This window comes from Passer montanus, unplaced genomic scaffold (assembly GCF_014805655.1).
Source record: "Passer montanus isolate IOZ18808 unplaced genomic scaffold, ASM1480565v1 scaffold4, whole genome shotgun sequence".
NCBI classification, from domain to species: Eukaryota; Metazoa; Chordata; class Aves; order Passeriformes; family Passeridae; genus Passer; species Passer montanus.
The window spans coordinates 5,611,114-5,634,542 of NW_024368818.1; the positions used below are offsets into that span (position 1 = coordinate 5,611,114).

A 23,429-nucleotide genomic window follows, 5' to 3' on the forward strand; every position below is an offset into this window, starting at 1 on the left:
TAGGCTGATAAGCAAACCAATAGCAAGTAATTAAGCATTTAGTTAATGGCACTACTGCGTGCACTAAGTGCTGTTACCATCATGATAGTCCTGCAGAGTGCCTCTAGCCTCTGAGAATAAAGTTTCTCCTTATATTGGCAGTCTAGACTTCTTTCTGTATCTAACTGAATGGATGACAGGAAAAAAAACATTTTAGAGCATGTGCTACTGTAATTTTCTTGAATTGTAGCCCAGTCTTTTACCTGCTGCATGAGCTGACCATATGTATGGATAGGTAAGAAGCATCCAACATAAGGGTACCTTTGCTTTGACTTAAATGTTATAAGGAGAGGTCTAGGAGTTATTTCATTACTAAGCTCAAAGACTTCTGATTTTCAAAATTACAGGATTTCTCTCACTTGTAGTCAACTTGTTTAGCACTTCTCATGTGCCACTGTGTAGCATGCATTCTGTTTGCTAAGGAGTTTGTGATTGGCTTAATGATCAAACCCAGGTCTTCGATTTTAGGAGCAATATCTTGAATGCCATGGTTTCACTGGCTGCTTTGACATGGTGTTCTCAAGGCAAATAGAGATGCAATTGTGCACGCCTGTAGATAGTCGCAGTACTGTATCTGTGTGAAGTGGCCTCTTTTGAATGATGTGTATTTATAGATTCATTATTAAAAAAGTGCAGTTGTGGTGAGAAGTGAGAGGGTTTATTTTTAAGATATGAACAACAGGCTTATTAGTTTAGCAACATATCAGATTTCTTTATATTATGAAAATGTATACTTAAAGTATACACTAAATGCCAAAGGTATGCTTTCTTCCATTATCAAATTTTGGATGCATACTTTGGGCTGAAGAGGATGGATTTTTTTGGGGAATGGGAGGAATGCATCACCACCAGCCTTGAAGCTGATATTTCATAAGGTGTGAGGCAGATTATCAGACTGTTTTCTTATAGCAACACATGAAAATACAATGAAGATATTTATACCTACGTGTTCAGTATGTTAGTGAGTACTGGCAGAGTGATACTTCTTAGTGTAATATTACAGTTAAATGATCTCCTCAGAATATGTTTTCAAGATTTTCATCTACCTTTTTGCTTCAGACTTTTGGAGGAGATTGTTCTGTCATTTGAAGTTCTAACAAAACTATTTATTTTTCAGGTACTTATACTGTAAAAAATTACAACTAAACATAAGATTTTATTTATTCCATGTTTCACATAATTTACTGTGAAGTTGAGTACTATCTCTGTTATTGCTATTAGACCTTAGACTAATCTATTGTACACTATATCAATTAACATACTATTGGGAGAAGACTTGCAAATGTACATTTCCTCTGTTAAGATCCCTAAAGAGCCAAGTTGCCTTATAGCTGCCAGTATTTGTAAAATCACTTGAGATTTTTGCAAATTTGTGGTGTGCATACTCCATATAAATGCAATATGAACGTTTTGGTTCCTGCACAAAAACTGTACAGCTGTATTTAGCTGTAAAGGTTGAGATTTTCAAATACGTGAGGCAAATTATGTAATGCAGAATAATAGAGATGATATAAAATCTGTTTAAAAGCAGATGATTGAGATAAATGTACAGTCTCAAAGAATATATTTTTATCCAAGTATTTGAAGTCTCGTACATTTGGCTTTTTAAATATTGTAAATTGTTTGTTTGTTTTTGTAAAACTAAGATAGGACAGCTCTAAGTATAGATTGTTTTGCATAGATGCGTTTAGCCCAGCACCTGCTGGTAACCAAGGCCCTCCTCCAATGATGGGTATGAATATGAACAACAGAGGAACTTTACCTGGCCCTGCAATGGGTCCTGGTCCTTCCATGGGACCAGAAGGAGCTGCAAATATGGGAACACCAATGATGCCAGATAATGGAACAGTGGTAATGTATCACAAATTTAATTCCTTTGAATAGCTGTCATGTCTCATGGCCTATTTTTCTTACCAAAGGTATTTTCACGCTGATTAAGAATTTGTTACATGTTTTGGATCTGTTAAAAGTAATTGATAAAACCTTTTCATGCAAATAATTTACAACGGGAAAGAGAAATATTTTTAATATTACTTTGAAAACCATACTTCCCTTAGGAACAAAAATCTCTTAAGTTTAGACTTCTGCTGTTCTTTTCTTTAGTAAAACAAAATTCTGTGAATTAGCTTGTTGGGGTTTTTGATGAACAGTTAAATGTTGGAGGGTGCCAAGTGTGAAGATATCTTTGTGTAAACTATTTAATTTTTTAAAGAGACTTTAGTGTTCTTTGTATTTCTTCTCTAACACTGTTAAACGCATGAGATTGACAGTAATTGTGCCACTTAGAAAATCAGTAGCCAACAGCTGTTGATAACTGTTATATCAATCCAGGAGAAATTATATTGCCCAATCGCCTTGGATAATAGGAATGTCTTTTATATGCCTGGGATTTTTAATCAAGAGCAGATAGGCCATTGGGATGCAGTTAAAGCACTAGCCATTCTTGCTTTATTCTCATAGCCAGTCACTTTTCCTAACTGTAATGTCTTATGTAGAGAAACAACTATATAATTTGAAATCTGACTTTTACATATTTTTCAGTACTGTTCTGATACTAGATTAGTGATGGTGTGATATAAAGGAATACGTAGTATTGTTATTCTGTTACAGTTTTATTGGAACACAGAAGCATTTTGTAGCTGTGTTTTTTTAGATATACCTTCTCAACAGTACCTCTCTGTGATTGAGCAATCTGTATAATGAAGTTGGAACAAAATCCTTTATTCCACAGAAGAAAATGAGATTTCGATTTTGCACAAAATACATTGTGGGTCTGGTCTTTACCAAATAAAAAGGAGAGGATCTTATTTCACATCATAGGAGCCAGCTCATTTTATCAGTTGTGTCATTTCTCACAAAGTGAAGAGGATGCTATTCGCAAAATACTGGATTTGGAAATGCTTTTGCTGGAGACCACTATGTTACTGGTCACCTTGAGAACTATCTCTTGTGATTATGTAGGCACTGAAAAAGAGGTGTGTGGAAAAAATGTAGTATCATAAATCACAGTATCTAACTTAAACTGTTGTTTTTCTACAAAAAGTCATTCCAGGCATGGAAATGTAGGAAATATACTGACACTTCAAAATGCATGTTTAAAGAAATTCTTCTTCCTTTCATTTTCTTATGCATGCTTCTGAAGGACAGAAAGGCATAGCCTTATTGTATTATTGCCATTGTTAGAAAGACACTTAAAGATCCTTTGAGGGCTATCTAGTAAAACACTGTAATAGTTATTTCCCACTGAGGGCAACAATGAATATGCTTTATAAATTACAAATTTAATGTTTTTAATTGGATGTTTGTCTGAAGCCTTGAAAGGAAAGTTGTAGCAATCTCCCTTTTTATTTGTCTTTAAATGTAACATTTTAAAAGTAGCTTCCCTCACTTACTAATGTAGGTAGTTAATTACATCAGGTTTCTTGTTAGCTGGGAAGAGGGATCCTTACTGGAAAGAGGAGTTGACTTTTTGTCCAAAAATCAAATAACGTAAAAGGAATCAGGAGTATCTGTTAACTTACTTGTTGAAATTCATATCCATTGCTAACAAGCTGGCATGCATTAAGACAATTTTAAAATGGTTTTTACCCAGTGCTACAGATTTAAAGGTGCTTTAGCTCAGTAGTAGATCTTTATGCAGGTATTGAAGTAACCATTCTCATACACAATGTTACACTTGAAATAATGCACGTATATACAGCCGTGATCTAGGTTGCATGTACTTTTATCTAGGTAGATAAAATGCTGGGGTTTTAGTTATGTATGCATATATATATATATATGAATTAGCAGATTCCAGAGCTGCTGAGCTCTACTACTGTTACTGGAGTTAGGCTTTCAGAAGAATTCATTTCTGATTCAGGCATGTGAATAAAGTGCTGGTCTTAAATGTCCTTATTGAACTCTGAATACCTGGGGAGTTGATGTAGGTCTCTGTACAGAAGGAATTTCTTCTGAAAGCATAACTGTCCTTAACTGGTGAATGATGAGTTATTTCCACATCCATGTATCTATGCTTTTAATAGTTTGAGTTTAAATTTCTCCATGTGGGGTTCTATTTTTAAAGACTTAAATACTGAACTGTAAGTGCTCAGATGGATGCTTTTTTACTTAGAAATTAAGCGAATAAATCTGTATCAAGATATATACCCTTATTAATATTAAGCATAGAGCCAAGTAAAGTAAATATGGAATATTAATTGGATTTTTATCTTACACTAATATTTCAGAATTAGCGTTAGTTACATACAGGGTTTTTAATAAACTAAGAATAATCCAAAATTACGCGCTTTGTCACTAATGTAGTTTTGTTTGGACAAAATTTCAGAATTTTAAAAGCCTTAACAAATATCTCTTAAGTGCCATACAGAAGGCTAACTCCAGGTAACATGGACTTGAAATATCCATATGTATGTGGGTATAGAAGTCTTAAGGCTATTAAAAGAATAAGTGCAGGGTCTAGAAGTACAAAAGCTGATTTCCTCCCCTCCTAGTTTAACAATGTTTTTCTGTCTTATTTATTTAAGGGAGAATCTTTGTAGTTGGTATGTAAGGCACAGTAGGGCTCAGATAAAAAACTGTTTGCTGTCTCCTCTGTTACATAGAGAATATGTATTGCTTCAGATGTGCCTGTAAGGATGAAGTTACATTCAGCACCACAGTCGGTCTTAAATATTGTTTTTAATTTTTAATTTACAAAGTTGGAGCATAACATTAGCACTCTTTAATTTCCAGCTCTTTTTCCATAATAACTAATTGAATTGCTCCTTTCTTCCTTCTATGTGTGATCCTGATTCTGCTGGACTATCTGCTGAACTCCATGACAACATCACTTGTGGTTTTTGTTGTAACTCACATTTGGCATGTTCCAAATGGACTTGTGCTAGCATAATGAGAGATTCCCTCAAGGAGGCCCATCCCAGATGGGTTCACCTCTGGTTAGTAGAACGGGCTCTGAAGCTCCTCAGCCGCCAATGAGTGGTGTAGGTGCCGTGAGTGGTGGACCTGGTGGCTTTGGTAGAGGAAACCCAGGGGGCAACTTTGAAGGACCTAACAAGCGTCGCAGATATTAAACCTTAATTCATTCCTTACTGTTTTAGAAATTCCAGTAAAATTATACAGTGATATGCCTTTATAATTTTAGCTGTTATCTGGAAACGGTTCTATTGTTATTGTAGCCTTTAAAACAGTTTCTTTTGTAAAACTTTTTTTGTATTCAGTCATAGGCTTTGTAGTATAGAGCAGAAACGATGCGGATCATTATGTAAGGCAATGTGTTTGTGATTCTAGAAAAATGCAATGTGTGACTATGCTGTAAAACGTGCAGTTATCTGATTACAATAAAACAAAAATCACTGGAAAGGATTTTGGGAATGTTATTACTAATACTGAGTAAGAATAATTTTATGCTTTATTTTAAGTGGCATCATTTTCATTTTTACATAGTTTCTACTATGTATCAAGAGAGTTCCATTCTTAATAGTGTTTAGCTGAACTGCATGGTGCAGTACATACTATGAAAAACTTAAAACACAACTGCTTTTGTTTTGACTTTAAAGGAGCATAAAATTTTATACAAAGTGTTCTCAAAGATGCTGTGTCCTTGCATCTCAATCCACCATTGCAAACTTAGTCACGGTAGGCTTATCAACAGAGGTTATCTGTCAGACAAATTACTAGAAAGTTTAACTTGGGGAGGGAAAAAAAACAACTTTGGAAAGGAATCTCTATGTATGCTTTATTCATTACAGTATGAGTGAATTTACCTCAACCATATTTATAGAGAAGAAAATTGGTTGTGACATCTGTGTGTTCTGCTGATGGTTAAAGTATCTCCCATTGCAAGGAAGGAGAAATTTCTGCACGCCGGTTGAAAGCTTTCCTCTGTGTTTGCACATGATTATTAATAAGTATACATTTTCCCTAGTGGTTGGTTTGAATAAAAACATGTCTGTTATCAATGAGTAACTGTTTAATTAGGAAGCAAATACATGTTTTCCAGCGAAAAGAAGTGTTCACTTATAGTTCAGTAATACGCATTTGGAAGGATTGCACATGAGTATTCTTCAAAAAGGTTTTACAGAACAAGGAATTTGGAAAATCCCATTTACAGCACAACTCAGGCTAGATTTGCTGATTGAGTTTGAAGATAAAACTGGTAGTAAAGCTATTAGGAAGCTTATTATGATTTTGTTTTGTCAGTCTTGGAAGATGATGGAAAAGACCTATTGGTTCTATTCCTGTAAAGGCAAGTAAGTAGGGATATTGGTTAGTTACTATTACTCTTTCTTGTGCAAAATAGTTGTAAAATAATAGTGTTCTTTTTTATTAGTTGATGTACGTTTTCAGAGGTAAACATAACTAAATTTTATCTGCATGAATTGTGATGCTATATTTGTTAAAAACTGAAATAACCTGGTGCCCTAATAACACCCAGATGGTGTATACATAGCTCAGCATGGAATGCGAACAGCAGAGAGGGCTTGTGTGTTACTTGTTCATGTGGCAGTGATTGGTTTGGTGGATTCAATTTTGACATTAACAAGACAAGCAATATTGCTGGCATTTTGGAAATACACTGTTACTTAAATTGCCCATGTTATATGGCTTAAGATACCATTTTCATACAATTCAGGAGTTACCTTAGTGCAACTTAGTATGTAGGTCCTCACTTGTGACATCTGTACCTGCTAAGCATTTTCCTTTAGATTGTCTTTAATGCTGCCATTTTTGCTTGACTTAACACATGCCGCACTTTGTAATACAGTACTGAGTTACCTTTAGTCTGGAATACTCTTTCCCCTTGGTAATATGTATCACATTATAGCACTCATTCTTAAAGTAAACCTTGACCAAACTGCAAATGGTTTTCCTGGTCCTAAACCACAAGATCTGGGAAAATAACTGTTTTTTCACTGCTATAAACTAGTGCTTGCATGTGGCAACTAGTTAGGCTCTCTGCTCTAGTGTCCTTTATGCAGTTGAAAATGCAGTTTACATCTAGGTATCTAGGTCTAAATATGAGATTACTTTTTTTCTAATATTTTCTGCCATTGTACGTGACTTTTTTTGGGGGATTGAGGAAGTATTGGTGTGTGTTGGTGTTCTCAACTGTAAACCTGTACAGTGAACATGTTTAAGTACTAATTAAACTGGATTCAAAAGGTTGGTTAATTTTCTTTAAAGGAGAAGTCTGTGTTGTTCAGGCCTTTTAGCTAGCTCCTGTATATTTGCTTAGCTATGTAAACCCTCCTCCTTATAATATCTGAGTATGTTTCAGAAGAACATTAAATATACGGAATCTACAGAAGTCGTTCATAGTTTCTGTGCCAGCTTCATGCTATTTTAAGTGCATGTTTGTTGCACTGTGGTTTTGGTAGCAAGTGGAGGTATACATGTATTTGAAAGTTATTGTAGATCTTATTTAACATTAGTGATTGTCATTCCACAGTTGTGACCTGCTCTTCCTGTAAACCTGACTTAGATGGCTCTGCTGCATGGTACCAGTAAGCTGTCCTTACTGCAGAAAATAATTTAAACTGTTTTTAAATGTCTGTGAAACAAGCCCTAAAAAAAAAAATACTGAAGTGTATTTTTGGGCAGATTGTAAGGAGTTAATGAAGATTGCCTTTTATAACTGATGACATGCTGCCATGTTCAGCTCTTTAAAGTTTTCTTTGGGCTGCTTAGCTTAACTCTAAAGGCAGTGCTTCTCATTTAGCCAAATGTGGTAGTAACTGATCCTGGCTATACAATAAGCACCTATTTTTATTGAAAAAGGAGTGGGCCCAAATTGTTTCTTAAAAATGTGTAGATGTGGCCAACCAGTGTTTTTGCATGAAGGTTTTGCCCTTCTGCTAAAGTGATTAATTTTTTTTGATCCGCATCTGGTGGAGCAGTTTATTTTTTCTGTGTACACAGGTACTCAAGTTTTTAACTACATTTGCACTGTTTGACTGGAAAGTACAGTGAATTCCTGACACTCTGCTGTATGCAGGCTTGGGATACATGTGAATCTGCCAACTACAGTGCACTTACTTTTATAATGTACTTACTGAGCTTTTACATTATTCCTGAAGTTTCATATTCCTAAACTACCTAATTTTCCAGTGAGATACAATTTTGGTACTTAAAGATAACAAAGCTTTACTATTCCATTTAAGTTATACACTGTTCTGACCAATGTGTTCATTAGATAAAGCACATTGATATCTTGGGAAACTTCGTGGCAATCCTAATGTACTTTACTGTATTAATTTCCTAAGAGAATCACGAACTACTGTGGATTACCTAGAAAGAAAATTCCTGACATGCAGTTGTTTTATTTGTTGGTCATATTTTTTTAATGCAGTTGTACATAAAGATATAATAAGCTGGAGATTCTTACTAGAATAAAATTTCAAATAGATGGCAAGGAGACAGTATGAACTAAATAATTAATTTAATTTTAACATAAGCCAGTAGGATTTTATAGTATGCATTCTTTGAGGAGCATTCTGATATAAAGTATGCTGCCACATTCACCAAATTAATTTCCCTCTTTTCCACTCTTGATTTCAGATAGTTATTTGTAATTACAAATACTTTGAAGGGTACTAAACACAAACAGTGACAGTTATGAACTGTGTCTTGCTAAACAGTTGCAATCTACCTTGAGATAACTTGGCTCAAAAATGCTGAAATAACCAATCTAAAGGTAGATTCTCAAATGAACACCAAAACCCTGTAGGCCTTTTCGAAGGGAGAATGGAGGTGAGATGTTCAGCAATTATCTGGTGTGCTCTGGTGGCATGAAGTTCATTTTACTTAAGTAGGTTGCAGAAACAAATTTTTGTATACTTCCTAATTTATCTATTTTTTATAAGAAGTTGGATCATGATTTTTCCTTTCCTAAGTCAAGCTAAAGCATAATCGAACTACTAAACTAGCACAGAATGCAGGGTAGCAGCTAGAGTCAGTTTATGTTGGACCACAGATGTGAAGGGGTTCTAAATGCCACTCCTGAGACTTTCAGTGTTGCATATCCACTGGTAGTTTTAGAGTCTGCACGCAGCATCTTTTCTTACCTTGTGCTTGTGGCCAGGAGTGGGAGACTTCAGAGAGCACATACTTCCAATGCAATCTAATTGTCTTCTCAGGAGCCTTAAAATTATTAATATGGGCACTGTGCTGTTATTAAGATGCTCATCTTGGAGTTTGGTTCTTTCCATGGGCTGTTAGCTCACTCCTGTCATGAGGGAATATCAGTTCAAACTTTCCAGACTCATCCGTGGTAAGGAGTCAGTATGTCCTATGAGAAATGCAGAGGTTAGACATTACTACTTAAGATTATTGACTATTCAGTGCTCATTTGGTGGCAAATGTTGAACTGTAGTAACCTGAAAGCATTTGCTTTCTTAAAAATTCACTTACTGAAATGCAAAAACTTAGTAACAATAAAAGGATTGACTAAAAATTTGGAATACCCAATGTCAGATATAATTTTTCCCATTCCGGTGTTTTTATGTTGCCTTTTGTTACCTTTACAAATATACTGTAAAGTAGTTTTAGCAATCTCACCAGTTTAGTGTGTTTTTATGATAGTTTTGGGTGCTTCCCCATTAAGTATTTTAAAAGTCTTAGCTGTAGGCATTTCAGGTGTGTTTTCACAGTAATCCATAAAATACTGAAGCTAGTTATAAAATTGTCTAAAATGTTAGTTGTAGAATAAATAAACTGAACATGAAATTTTCATGAAAACAGTACTTTTAATGTTTTTAAATGCATGGAAACAAATTCTCAATGTGTTCATATTCAGTGGGATAGATTTTAATAGGTCTTTTCCATCTTGAACTTCCTTAAGATACTCTGAAAGTTAATATAAGTGAAATTTGGAGGCATCCTTATTAATGACCTCAGCCTGATTTTTAAAAGCAGTGTGAGAAGTTTCTTCTGGTTGGAACAGCAGCCCTTTTTTCCTAATTGAAGGAGCTATTTGGAAAACCATTCAGAGATAAGCACAGCATGCTTACAGGTAAAACTATTAAAAAAACCTTCTGCTCTAATGTAAAGATTATTATACACACAAATCACATTGAAAGAAAAAAAACTTTGTAAACATGGGTAAAAATTCAAGTGATTTGTATGTGGTCCCTTGGGTGGAGAATAAAATGCTGATAATAAGAGGTATGGGATTCAAAAGGAACTGGATTGTGTTACTACATACACATGTGGATAAAGTTTTTCCATTTGTCTGGGTGAATGATTTGTCTAGAGCTTCCATTGTTCCTAGATTTACTAGTGTGCTTTTATGTCTCGATTTCTGTAGAGTAAAGCATAGCTGTATAATTTGATTGAATTTACATGCTAATTGTATGCGGGACGTTAAGTGCTTGACTTGAAAGAATGGCAGTGAGAATAAAGATACTGTTCTTGACTTTAAGTAAAAACTGCATAGATCCTTGAACAGGAATAAGTGTGGAGGGTCCTGTATGTAAATTGAAAAATAAAATGGGAGAGAGGGAATAAAGTAATGTAATAAAAGTGAGAAAAGTGTGGTTTAATTTTATATCTACAGCAGATTCACAGAAATAATTTTTAAGTCTTGTTCTACATGAAAACCACAAACCAATTAATTTTTGATAGAAGAGGTGGAAATATCAGTTACATTCATGTCTTGGATTTTTTTAACTGAATTTAGTTTTGTGCAGATGGCCAAAGAATAGCAGAAAAACCAAAATGAATTAATGTTTTAAAAATATTTTTAAATTCTTGGGTTGTAGGGTGGGATCACTGCAGTTGGATATGTCTCTTCTGTGTTGTTTTTATGAAGTTGATGTGTAGGACTTCATTTTGTGGCTGAATACAGCCACTGTATACAGTGTACACACACCATGTAAGTATGTAACAGCTGATTTTAAGGTTGTTAGCCTCTCATCAAGCCAGTGAGAATCCAGTCTTAAACCTGAGTGCATCATAGAGAAACGCCAGACAGAAGACCATGGTAAAGGAAAATGAAATAGTGCATATCTATTAGTAGTGATGGGATGGGATTAAGGTATTTTCATTAATATTTTTGCCCTAATTCACTGTAATTAACTTTTTTATGTGACAGGGAAACTAATTTTATTATCAGTTAAAGATAAAGAAAGAAAGAAAAAAATACCCGACAAAACAAAATACCTCTCCCAAAGAAATCCCCAAACCCTGAATACCTCAGTGTACAACTCAACCCCAAGCAAAATGTGTTTTCCCACTTTAAATAACCCCATATACTTAAGCAAGGTGGAAAAGAAAATAAATATAAAAAGATGTAAGGAACAAAACAGTTTTCTGTAATTTTTTTGCCTGTTAGCACTTGATGTTCTGGTAATTTTCAAGTGTTGCTATTTTTAAAGAAAAAGTTCTATTACTATTTGTTATAAAAGGATTTATTCTACTAAATTAATTTATTGTTACTGAGTTGTCAGTGTTTTTATATTGACATATATATAGTGTAAAATTGCATGAAAAAACAGTGCATAAACCAGCTATTGCAGTAGTATAGAATGCAGTCTTTGAACTGCCAGCTGAATTGATCTTCCAGGCTGCTTACAAATGTTTTAAATATTTGTATGCTAATGGGAATTTGAAATATTTGTGTGCATATTTAAAATAATCCAGTCGATGCTTTGCTGCTGATTATGAAAAGCCTTTTGCTCTCCTTGCTGCTTGGTCCTGCTCCCTCTGTGTCCCCAGGCAGTGAGCAGGAGACCCAGGTAAAGGCAGGTAAAGGAGACTCAGTGAGAATTATCGGTTCTGCTCATTTCATTGCGGAAGGAAAGAAGGGCAAGAAGGGGCAATAGAGCAAGACTCTTCATACTTGTGCATACATAGGGTTATTTGTGCTGCAGACACAGAAAGTAGGTCAATAAATGTTCTCATTAAGTGAGTTTGGAAGAAATTTGTTTTAGAACAAAAAGAGTGTGTTGAGGGCTTTAGGTGTCTGAATAACGTGGTTGTGGTTACATTCTTGATGATAGTTGGGCCAAGAGGGCATGCGTTTCGAGCTGTGAAGGAAAAAATGTCCACTAAAATGCTGAGCCAAATTTTATGTGAGCTTGATCTGTCTGTTCACTTTCTGCAGTTACCAAGAAGGTTACATGCAAGCCAGTAAAAAAAATGGAAAATAGTGTTCTCCATGATTTCTCCAACAGAGATGATATACACAGTTGCTTTAAAAAGAAGGAAGACTATTCACATGTACTTTTTCTTGGAAGAAAATATAAAAACTGCCATTACAAAGATGGGAAAAATGGTCTTTTAAAATGCTAACGTTCTTCATCCTTTGACATGATAGCACTGTGTTGTTCTCTATATAACGTTCTGCTTTTAAGGGAGAGAGCATGTGAAAGGTAAGCCACAGCTGCAGTTATAATCAACTTCAAATAAAAAGCTTTTCCCAGGAGACACACCTGTAAAAATGGAATAATAATTCATCTTCAGTTTTGTTTCAGTGTGGAACATTGTGTTTGTAGAACTTAGCATTGTACCAGTACCAGTTCCACATCTGACATTTTCAGAACCAGAGCTGTACCAAATCATAAAAATAAAAGTTTTTGCCTTGGTGTGTGAGGAGTGCAATTACTGCAATTCAAAAACTGAATGTTCAAGAGTTTTAAAGAAAATGTATGTAAGAATTGTCATCTGTTGAATTGCTGGTTTAAAAGTGAAAATTGTCAACTTGGCAGCAGGGATGGCTGTACATCTAAAATTATTTTAGGCTATGTGTCAGTTTATTATTGCCATGTTATACTTGGTTTAGTTTTTGTAATACCACTTAATCCATGTTTGACATTTTTCCTGCATCACACTTGTGTAGTTTCATATATTATTCACACTGATGAATAGAACTGTCTATAGATGGGGAGTACCAGAGCATTTGTTTAGTATTATATAATTTGTTTAGGAGGGTTTTTCATTGATAAGCTTGTTTTCTGACTTCTGTTTACTCTGGATGTTCTGGATGTTTCTCCACTTTTTCTACTTTATGTGGGGGAAAAGTAGCAAGAAATGAAAAAGTGGTTATTAGGAAAGTAAGTGGACGTCCTGGATGCTTCTTACTGTTTCTAAAATGACAGCAGACTCAGGAGAATAAAATCACATGGTATACTTTCTTCATGATTATTCTAGACTTTTTCCTGCTTACAGCACACTTAAGGATCATTATTCAAGGTTAAAACAAAACGTTTAATTTCTGCCTGGTTTTAATCCTAAGCATGTTTACAAGACAGTAAATTAAACACAAATGTCTCAGTGCTTGCTCTGAATAGTACTCTTAACTCCCCAAGTTGTATTAAACATAAGGAAGAATAATTTGTTTGAGTTTTATACTTCTTAAATACTGAATTAACCAGTCCCCTGGGGGTGCGGTGGGGGTGGAGGAAGCACAGATTTGTGAAGCAATCCTACTCCTGTTTTTTGTTCCATTATGGTCTTGGGCATGCATTTTTTACTCTTTACATTGTGCCCATTTGTTACAAAGATTTAAAAAGAAATATCATTTATCATATTTCATCCAGTTTTGAGTTCATTGCTAAATTGTAAAAATAGAATTGGTTCGTTTTGGCACATTTGCTTTGCTGAAGATCATGGCATGTAGTATAAATATCAGAAATAGGGTAGTTCAAGTGTTGGTATTTACTGGTGATGTGTTGCTGTGCCTTCAAGCCTGGTTGGATAAGAGCTGATGCATACTGAGCATAACAATGTCTTAAAACTCGGTGCCAAGAACCTTGATGCTGAACTTGCATTTCTCCTTTATTGCTGTGGTAATCACAGAAATACTGGTTTAAAAGTTTTCACCTAGATATATATGGAAGAGGGTAAAGGATTGATTATTTGGATGTTGCTTGGTTTCCCTGCGTGGGAAAACTGGTATTGTAGAATCTTCTTTATATGATTGCTTAAAAATCTACTGTTTTTTTTAAACTGTCTTGTATATTTAAAACTGTCCAGTGTGAAGGAAGCCAAATGATGTATCTTTAAAGATCGTGGGAAAACTATTTCACTAGGGGTCTTATTTGAGCTCTAAACCATTTACTGGTTAGACACTGAGGACATGGTGTCTTAACTCTAACCTTACACTCCAATTATATTGAAAATTGTGCAAGCTTCTGCCAAGCTTTAGAAGTGATGTGAGGATGTAAAGTGACATACTGACTGTAGGATCAGGCCAAATTTTTGATATTTGGTACTTGTCATCGGCCTGCTCTGGTTATCATAATCCATTCCTTTTAGGATTTTGTTTCCTTTTCTTTACTCTAGGTTTTCTTTTGTTGTAAAAGGCTTTATGTTTTCCTGATGATGTGGAAGATAGGAGCGGTATGAAACTTTATTTGGGGGTTCTAACACTAAACTTGATGGAAATGGTTTAAAGCAAGAGAAATATGTCAGATGCGCAGTAAAAACCAGTTGCTTTTATGATTTGACAAGTTGTTACATACCTCTTCATATGTGTTTTGTTAGTATATATCATGTATGTGTTCTTAACCTGTTGTGCCTTTATAAAGGATTTGTGTCTTTCTAAGGGGGGGCAAAAATTTTTGTTCTGGATTAATTTCATTTCACCATTTCTCTTTTGTGTAATTACGCAATAATGAAGTGACAGAATACATGAGAACTTAATAGATAGTTACTCTTTCTGAACTCACAGATATGTGCAAATACTAATACAGAAAATTAAAAGTAGATAAATTCTCTTCATGGATTTACAGATGTGGGAGATACTATTGTGGAAGAGCAGGAATAGGTGGCTTTATCTCATCTTTCACTTTACAGCTTTTAATAATTTGGGAACTACCATAGAATTAAAAACCCCAAATATGACTCTTACAAACTTCATCTAAAATTCTTAAGTGTTGTTTCAGAGTTCTGCTATAAACAAAACTAATTCAGTGTAAACATTCAAATAAAATACATGTTTTAATTTTAAAAAGTAATTCTGAAAGCCTGTGCTTTATTAAGTTAAGAAGAGTAATGTTATTGGGGAGTTAGGTGTATTTTCTTCTATCTTTACTTCTTGACTACATAACCTTAAAGGAATAGAGGGGAAATTAATGGCATGCAGGGAAACGCTAAATATACAGGACACAATTTCCTGGAAAAGGACTGAAGTTCAAATATGTGTAACTTAAGTACCAGTGCTCCCAGCAGAGGACTTCTGTCACAATTTTAGAGAGCTCCTGCTTAGAAACAGGTGCTGCCAAATCTGGTCCTGCTCTTACGGCAGGAAAATATTATCTTTACCTTAATTGTGACAAACCAAGAATAGGATTATCAGGATTTAAGTTTATGAAGAACATAGTTATCTTGCCACAGTGATAAAGCTGAATGGCTGAAGAGTCAGCATCTTAGGTAAGTTCGTCTGCTGAGTTGGTGTATGTACAACTGCATGATTGTCACAGCCTTCCCAGGACTTGTAATATGGTAGTGCCTTTGGTTGTTTCAGCAGTTGCTTCATGTGCCCCAGTTAATGAAGTTCATTTATGGCTGCGCAGATGCTTTTCAAAGTTGTCTTTCTCCTTAGCAAATTCTCTCAGGTAATGACAACCACCACTGTTGTGGTTGAGAGTGGTAACATCATGGGGTGCTTAAATCAGCATTTGCTCCTATCAGCTGTAGTCAGCTTAGTTTATACCTGTTCAGTCATTAGAGTGTACTTCCAAATATTGCTTTTCATTAATGAAAGTTGTGTTTTCAATGAGGTATTGATCAGGGCAAGTTTGAGTAGACACTTAAGAAAATACAGAAAATACAAACTAGTTACATTTGTACTGTCAATGAGACAAATTACTTTAATAATTCCAGGTGTGTTACAGAAAATTAATCTTTTGGATTTTGTTCTAATTCCCTAAGTTTGTAATAAAGATACTTGGATTTTGTTCTAACTCCATTTTCTGAGGTTCATCTTTAAACTGTTTGGACATCTGCATTTATTTTAGCTTTCACAGCTGATGTAAATTAGAGTCCTTCAAACTTTAGGCAAATATAACCTGTCAGGGCATACTTATCAGTCGGGTGCTGATCAGATACAAGATTTTGCAGAGTCCAGAATGAAAGTAAGTGTAAAAGTTGTTCAATAAGATTGAAGTAAAGTTATGAGAAGACCAGAACAATATTGAGCAGAATAGGAGAGTAAACTGCTTTGAAGGTGGTCTGTAACAAGTAGCGTGAAAGAATCTGATAACAAGTACATGTTCTGTTAATCTTTCAAAGAAATGGATGCATCAGGATGCAGAACTTCAGTTTGAAATGCAGACTTCTTTGGAGTAGCTGCTGCTTGCTTAGGTGGAGTTTCTTTTTCAAGACGTTGCAAGTAATGTTTGTAGTGTATTAGAATGGATGTTTTTTACTTGTGTACATCGAAAGTCACAAACAGGTAACTGAAGTAACAGCTTTTGCGTTTTAGTCTGTGTATTTTAGTCTGTGTGTAACCATTTTCTCATTAATGTGTTGATATTTACAAACTTGGCACCCAAGACAATTTTGATATCTTGTTTGTAAATTAGTATTTTTAATGTGAGAATTATAGTGCAAGCTTGCATCTTGAAGTCTGAATGAGCTATGATGAAAAACAGTACCAGCAATCAGTCTCTTTGATTAAAAATATTTAGTTTTGAATATGATGCCAAGTTACAGCCTTTGTATATAAAATGATATCAAAAGGGAGTTCCTCACTTCTCACACTGTGGTCTTGGCCTAGTCCTGTGCAAAGGAGTGTCATCATTGAGGCCTGGATTTTGCTCTCAGTTGGAGGAAATGGTAACCAGCTGGAGTGACTTTCTGGGGGATATATGGCGGAATGGTTAATAGTATTCCTAACACTCACTAAGATGCCTGATCTGTTATTCAGACTTGAAATTATTTCTAATATAGTGCTTTTCAGTCCTCTTTGTCACAAGTCAGTAAGTGTTCGCTTTGCTCTATGTATGACAGCTGAACTTAAAACTTTTAAAAAGTGTTTGATATGAACTTAGAAAGCTATTTCACTTTGGGTGGGAAGAATAGCTTTTATCTTGCAGGTAGTAGTGACTTCTACTAAAATAAGGAATGCTGCACATAGAATTTACAGCATTCCATGGTACTACAAAGCTGAAATAAATCCTGATAGTGCAGCATCAGCAATATGTCCAGTTGTGCAAGGAAAGGACAAAGTGCCAAGTTTGAGTCCCAGCTTGCCAGGCAGAGAGTAGCAAATAGAGAAATGGTTCCTTTATTCAACATTGCTTTGTGGGTTTTTTCAGAAACAGGTAAGTCTATGTCAGTATACCAACATGGGGTATTTACAGGATAACCTGCAGTTTATTAATGCTGTTTGTTGTCTTTGTCTTGAAATACAGATTCCATTTCCTGTGTATTTCAAATCTACTGTAAGATTTTCTGTTTTCTACCAAATATGGTTTTTTATGGTGGAAGCCAGAAGCTGATATTCTGCATTTGTTATAGAGTAATCTGTGATGGAAGTTGTCATGCAGTAGAGTTAGTGCAGGAACGAAACTACTTAATTGCACAAAGAATCACAGATCTTTTGATAAGACCAGAGGTAATGGGTACACACAGAAACACAGGGGGTTATTTCTGAGTATCAGGAAACATTTTTACTGTGAGGGGTGAACAAACACTGGCACAAGCTGCCCATCTCCATTCTTGGAGATGCCACAAGCCATCTGGATGTAGTCCTGGGCCCTGGCTCTAGGTGGCCCTGCCTGAGCCGAGGAGTTGGACCAGATGATCTCTTGAGATCCCTTCTGACATTAACATGTCTAAGATTCTGTCATCTAAGCAAAACCTGAAATTATTAGACTTTATATGAATAAATTAACAGTGAAACTCTATTACATGCTTAGATATTTGAATCCTTCCTTACTAGGTTTCATTTCAATGTAGATGTATGTACTGGGTAGTATTGTTAAATTTATGTTTTCAAATGAAGCATGCCAAAGATGAAAGCTCTTGGAGTGAAAGAGTTGTTGTTAATAAAGACTGTGTGACCACGTCTTGCCCTGCCCTTCCCCCAGCACAGTCTTACGGCTTCAGAGATTTTAGCCCCACAAAGATAATCAGTTCTGCTGTCATTATTTTGGAAGAGGAGGTTAGGACACTGGCCTAACTTGGCACCTGCTGCAAAAATGACAGGTAAGGAACCTTACAGGAGGGAATGGGAAGCATTGTGTGAAGTTCTGTAAAGCAGAATTGCAAACACTTCAGAAGCTGTGTGTTAGTGAGTTTCACAATTCCTTAGGAATACTGTTGTTTGGGGTTTTTTTTTAAATTAGAGAAAATTGAACTATGAACAGTATAGGAAGTTTTGTGTGAAACTAGATTCCCCCTTAGGTTTTGGAAGATAGAAAATGTTGTCAAACTAGTGAGGTCATTACTATTATATATAAGAATTTTTATGTAGTACAAAGCTTATGCTGATTTTCTGTAATCTTAAAACTAAGATATGAGAGAACTCCTAAGAGTAGATATGAGAAAGTCTCTTAGGCTTTGCATATGCACATTTTAGCTACTTTAAAACAATTTTAAGTATTTTTTAAATAAAAAATGAGTCTTAATAGAAGTATGCCTATTTAAACATCTCTAAAATCTTAGTGGTTCTCTTAACTCCTTGCATAAGTTTATATTTGTTTGCATTGTATGTAGCACAATGCTATCCTGACATGTTAAAGTAGTAGAGCTGTACTGATCCTACTTAACTCCATGCTAGCTGTACTGGTTTAATGATATCTTGTTTACAGCAGACTTCTCTAAATCTGTTTCTCTGATAGGTGACCTCAGAGTTTCCAGAACCTGGCAGAACTATCTAGTGAAATTTTAACTGTAGCTTCCAGTGCCAAGTGCAGCATTTTCAGATGCTTTTCATCTGTCAGGTTTCTTAAGTTTTCTTTGTGAAGTCACATCTATACATCATTATTTCTAGGTGAAAGAAATGATGAGGGTTAAAGGTTATTCTCTTGTTCCTTCAACAGTTTTGTACTTTTTAGATGTTCATGATAAAGTATCACAAAACGCTCAGGACTTCACATCTGTGTAACCTGTCATGTGAGTTCTGAATGGAGAAAATAACACCATTACTTGGACATTTTTCCAAGTTGCTCAGTATGAACACAGTCATTGAAAGTAAAAATCTAAACATTGAAAGATGTTTCTGTTGCTTCAATGACAACATTTGTAAAATGGGTAATTATGAAAATCAGTGATGAGCCAGCTGTTCTGGTGCTGCAGGTTTCTCACCTTGAAATGGGAGTGTCATAGAGAGGAGGGGCTGTATTAAAAAATACATTATTTAGTTGCTGTTTCATACAGGATTATGGTAATGACTTGGACTACTGTCTCAATGCACGAAATTTTGCAAAAAATATAATGTGTGTGTATATACATATATATATATGTGTGTGTATAAACCTCACTTGATGCTATTGTGTCTTGCATCTAGGAATGTAATGGCTTGCAAATGAACAATTTTATTAATTTTACACAGTGTTTACAAATTATAGTATCTTTGAATTCAGACCTTGCTGAAGCTGTACAGATGAAAACTTCTGTGTCTTCTGTTTAAATGCTTTCAGACATGCTCATCATTCCCTAAATACTGAAGAAATCATCTAATTTCTATATGGTGAAGATCTGCAATCCAAGCAAAACAGAAACAAATGTCCCTTGATCACAGATTGTCACTGGCATGTGTTCATTGCCTGGCCACTAGTAATGCCACCATTTGTTCTTTTTTGAACTCTGATCCCAGAAGAGGAATATTACTGCATTCACATTCCTCATTCTTTGTAAGATGCTAACTTCAGGTACCCTACACCTTGTAACTTGAAAGTTGTGAAATGGATGTAAATATTTTTAATGAACTTGCAAAGGGAATTGAATGCCTTGTTGGCTTAGCTCAAGTAGTATTTTCCTTTTTGTTTCTAGGAACTTAATTTTTTTCTTTTAGCTCTAATTTGGTAAATTTTTTCCCCTTAAATGCTTGCTTGCTCGCTCCTCCTTCTCTGCACTTATTAAGAGAATTTGACAAACACAAGATTTGGAAAAATTGTGTTGCAGTTTGTTTCCTATAATCCCTGGCAGCTATGCAATGATGCCAGGTAACAATTGCTTTAGTCTAATAGTTTTATTGTCCTCATCAGGGACTACTCATAATAAAGATGAGCAGGTTTGGCCAGACTAGTTAAAACTAAGAGAAGAATGGGGAGGATAAGATTGCCTTACCATTTAAGAATGTCTAGCACTGTATCTTCTGTTAGTATGTCAGCAGCCAACATTGTTATCTGTTACCTTTTGATAGGTAAGCCTGAACATATGCAAACATGAACACAGCTCTGCGGATCATCTCGGGTTCCCTTTGGAAACCCCAAATAAGTGGCCACAAGGGATTGTGTGTTTTCCTGAGAACAGCTCGGCATTGGAGTTCTTCTTTCTGTGTGCTGGATAGTGGTTCTGCTACTCTCAAAATCATACCTGTGCCTGCTGGTGTAAAATGCCATGTGGTCACTTCAGTGGAAGTCAAAATTTACCTGTGCTGCTCTTGTGTGTTGCTAGGTAATTTTTAAAGTAGACCTAAAATAAAGGGGGAAACTTAGGGGGGGTTTGTTACTCTTTGTTACAGCAGCCCACCAAAAATCCTATTAATTAAAAAAATGAAAACCAAAAAAAAACCTGAACCAAACCACAAAACCTTTTCTGTCAGTCAAGCCAGCGAAGCTGCCACGAATTTGTGTGTGTGCCAGGTAAATGTGCAGTGTCCTTGGGTGTTGTAGTGTCACAGCTGTTCCTGCTCTGAATTGGCGCCGGCAGCCTGGAGCTCGTCCCGCACAGCCAGCCTCTGCTAAGCTGAGGATGTGTTACTCGAGATAGGTGCACTTTAGGAGTTGGGATTCAATTTTCCTTCATAATGGCACAGTTTATGCACAGTACCACTCTGTTTGTGTGTGATGCCTCTCTTCTCTCCAGAACAGGCATGTTTATCATGCTCTTAGCCTTTTAGACTAGTTCAGATTCATTTTCCTTACCATACTGCTTTGAGCTTTAATTTAAAGAAGAGCTTTATCATATGAATGAAACTTCAGTCTCTTACTTTGAAAATAACTTTCTCTTGTGTTCCAGCTCACTCTTAGAAATCACTTTTTTCATCACCGGCTGCTTGGATGCATTCAGCCCTAACAAAGTAATTACTGCCAATCATAAACAGTAGAGTTTATATAGGTTTATATAGGGTAGAGAGGTTGGAATGATCTTAGAAGATGGAAAATTGTGAATAAATCGTGCAGAGGCACATTCCTAGTGGAAACTATAGACATTTTAACACTCCCAGCAGTCTTACTAGGTGGTTTTAGAGCCTGTAATCAAAAATAGGTGATATTTATTTGGCTACAACTATGTCACTAATATCTACTCGTTGCCAAGAATATGGCTCACTGCTTTCTCTTCAGTAAATCTGGGTGGCCAAGAAAGAGAAAGTAATAATCAATGTCAGTTAGAGAAACTGGAGAGACTGTGTTAGGCCTTGATGCTTTAGCTTTCTTGATGGGTGGGGAAAGGGAGAAAGTAATTATTGGAGTTTTTAATAATAAAACACAGACTGAAAATAGTGCAGTTGGTAATTTTAGCCTTCCTGTTAGATGGGTGCATACCTATCAGTAGCTACATTAATTGCACCATGTTGAGGTAATGTCTCAGGATACTAACACTTGTCCAGATGACAGTTCCAGCCAGCTCCCTATGACTGACTGTTCATCACTGTAGCTATTAGTGCATTTCACTTGCTAAATGATTGTAGTATCAACACCGTTAGAAAGGGTTAGTGGGCTGTGCTCTGTCATTTGTTCTTTAGGAAGAAAGTATCTATCTTGCTGAATGTCTGCTACAGAATAGATCGCTGAACTTCTGAAATATGATAGACAGCAAGCTTCACCATGGCATGGGAGGGGACATAAAAAGTACCCAAATGGGAGAATTGATTTAATAGGACTCAGACATTAAATCATGCCAACTTTAAATGGTATTTATTCTGAGCTGCAAGCCTCAGCCTGTTTTCAGCTGTGTCTGATAAGGTAAATGTTACCTTTATTGTAAACGTTTGTGGTTGTGTGTTGTAATTTACACATATGTCACTTCTTGAGTTGCCTTTTGGGACTGCTCCTAAAGTGAAGCTAGTCTGAAAGGTGCAACCTGTGTGTGGCTTTCCAAAGGAATTCTTTCTGTGATAAATTGCAGGGTGTGCTAAGTTGTATGGTCATCAAAAGAAGACCTCAAGATGCTGGAGAATAATTTTAACAAGTCTTTACTTGAGAGTATGGGGAGTTCTGCACCCCTTTGTGCTGTTGTAATGAGGACCTTTCCAGGCAGTCTTCTCCCTAGATATTTCATTAGAGCTCTCAGGTTCTGCAACACGTTTCTGTGTATCCCTGAATAAGGGATTATGCCAAGCCTGTCAAACATTGCAGTGCTCACATCTTACTTGAAGTCAGAGGCATTTATGGAAGAGAGGCGATTTTAATTCTGGGAGGAGGGAATGTGTCTACAGGTGAGAGCTCTTTGGAAGCCTGAATGGCTGGGGCATGGAGCTGTTGAATTTTAAACACTTTGGATATTGTTCTGCATGTGTACTCTATGAGAAGACACTGTGAAGGTGGATACCACTTACTGCAAATACAAGCCAATCGATTGCAGAAGTCATAAAATTACTGAAGTCCTAAACTTTTGCATCAATTTCTAATGCTGGAAGTATTACACTGTATTTTAATGATGCATTATGCAGTTCTGTTGTGAGATGGTTTTTTACTCCAGTGCAGTTCAGGTATATTATTTTGATAGATAACTTTGCCCCTAATTAATAATGGCTGTACAACTACACGCTGCAGAAAGAGGAGGAGAATGCAGTGAGAGCTGTTAGTTCTCAAGTGTCACTAATGACTCAGTGTTGTGTGCAGGGATCCCAATCATTTTAGTGACACTAATATTAGAAGGATGAAATGCCACTTTCACCACGTGCCTTGGCAGGCCTAGAATGTCTTCTGTCACGTGAAATACATATGTTTTAGAAAACCTCCAAAGGGAAATGTCCTGGGGCTCTTTGGAGAAGAACTGCAGTTAATCTACTCCAAGCAAAAATATGAAAATCTAGGAACTTGTTAATGTTCTTGCAACAGCTGTTGTTTAACTACTGAGGTAGTAAAAATTGAAATAAAATCTGTGGAGAAAGAACTAAGTGGTAAGAATGAGTAGAGAATAAATGGATTTTTTTCTGGTAATTGGAAGTTTTGTTATGGTTTATTACTTCAGATATAATGGGTTTTTGAAATGAGAAGCTATTGTGTTTTCCCTTTTGCTTGAAATGTCAGTTATTTACTGTCTCTTTATTT

The 23,429-nt window shown here is 35.8% G+C and overlaps 1 protein-coding gene across 8 annotated transcripts in view; it reads left to right on the forward strand.

Moving 5' to 3' along the window:
* PSPC1 (paraspeckle component 1) overlaps positions 1 to 23,429 on the forward strand; it is a 60,417-nt gene that overhangs the window by 30,106 nt on the left and 6,882 nt on the right. For 2 of the 8 annotated variants that reach the window (XR_005628563.1, XR_005628564.1), the window contains exon 8: positions 1,721 to 1,890. The exons of 1 other annotated variant lie outside the window; for it this stretch is intronic. Coding sequence is in view for 2 of the 7 variants with exons in the window: in XM_039718480.1 (XP_039574414.1) it covers positions 1,721 to 1,890; positions 4,926 to 5,111 (356 nt within the window). In the remaining 5 variants the exon portion in view is untranslated. Of the gene's footprint in view, positions 1 to 1,720; positions 1,891 to 4,925; positions 10,601 to 19,628; positions 20,333 to 20,353; positions 20,608 to 23,429 lie in introns of those variants that run through there. 5 more of the 8 variants (XR_005628565.1, XR_005628566.1, XM_039718480.1 and 2 more) reach the window with 5 other exon arrangements.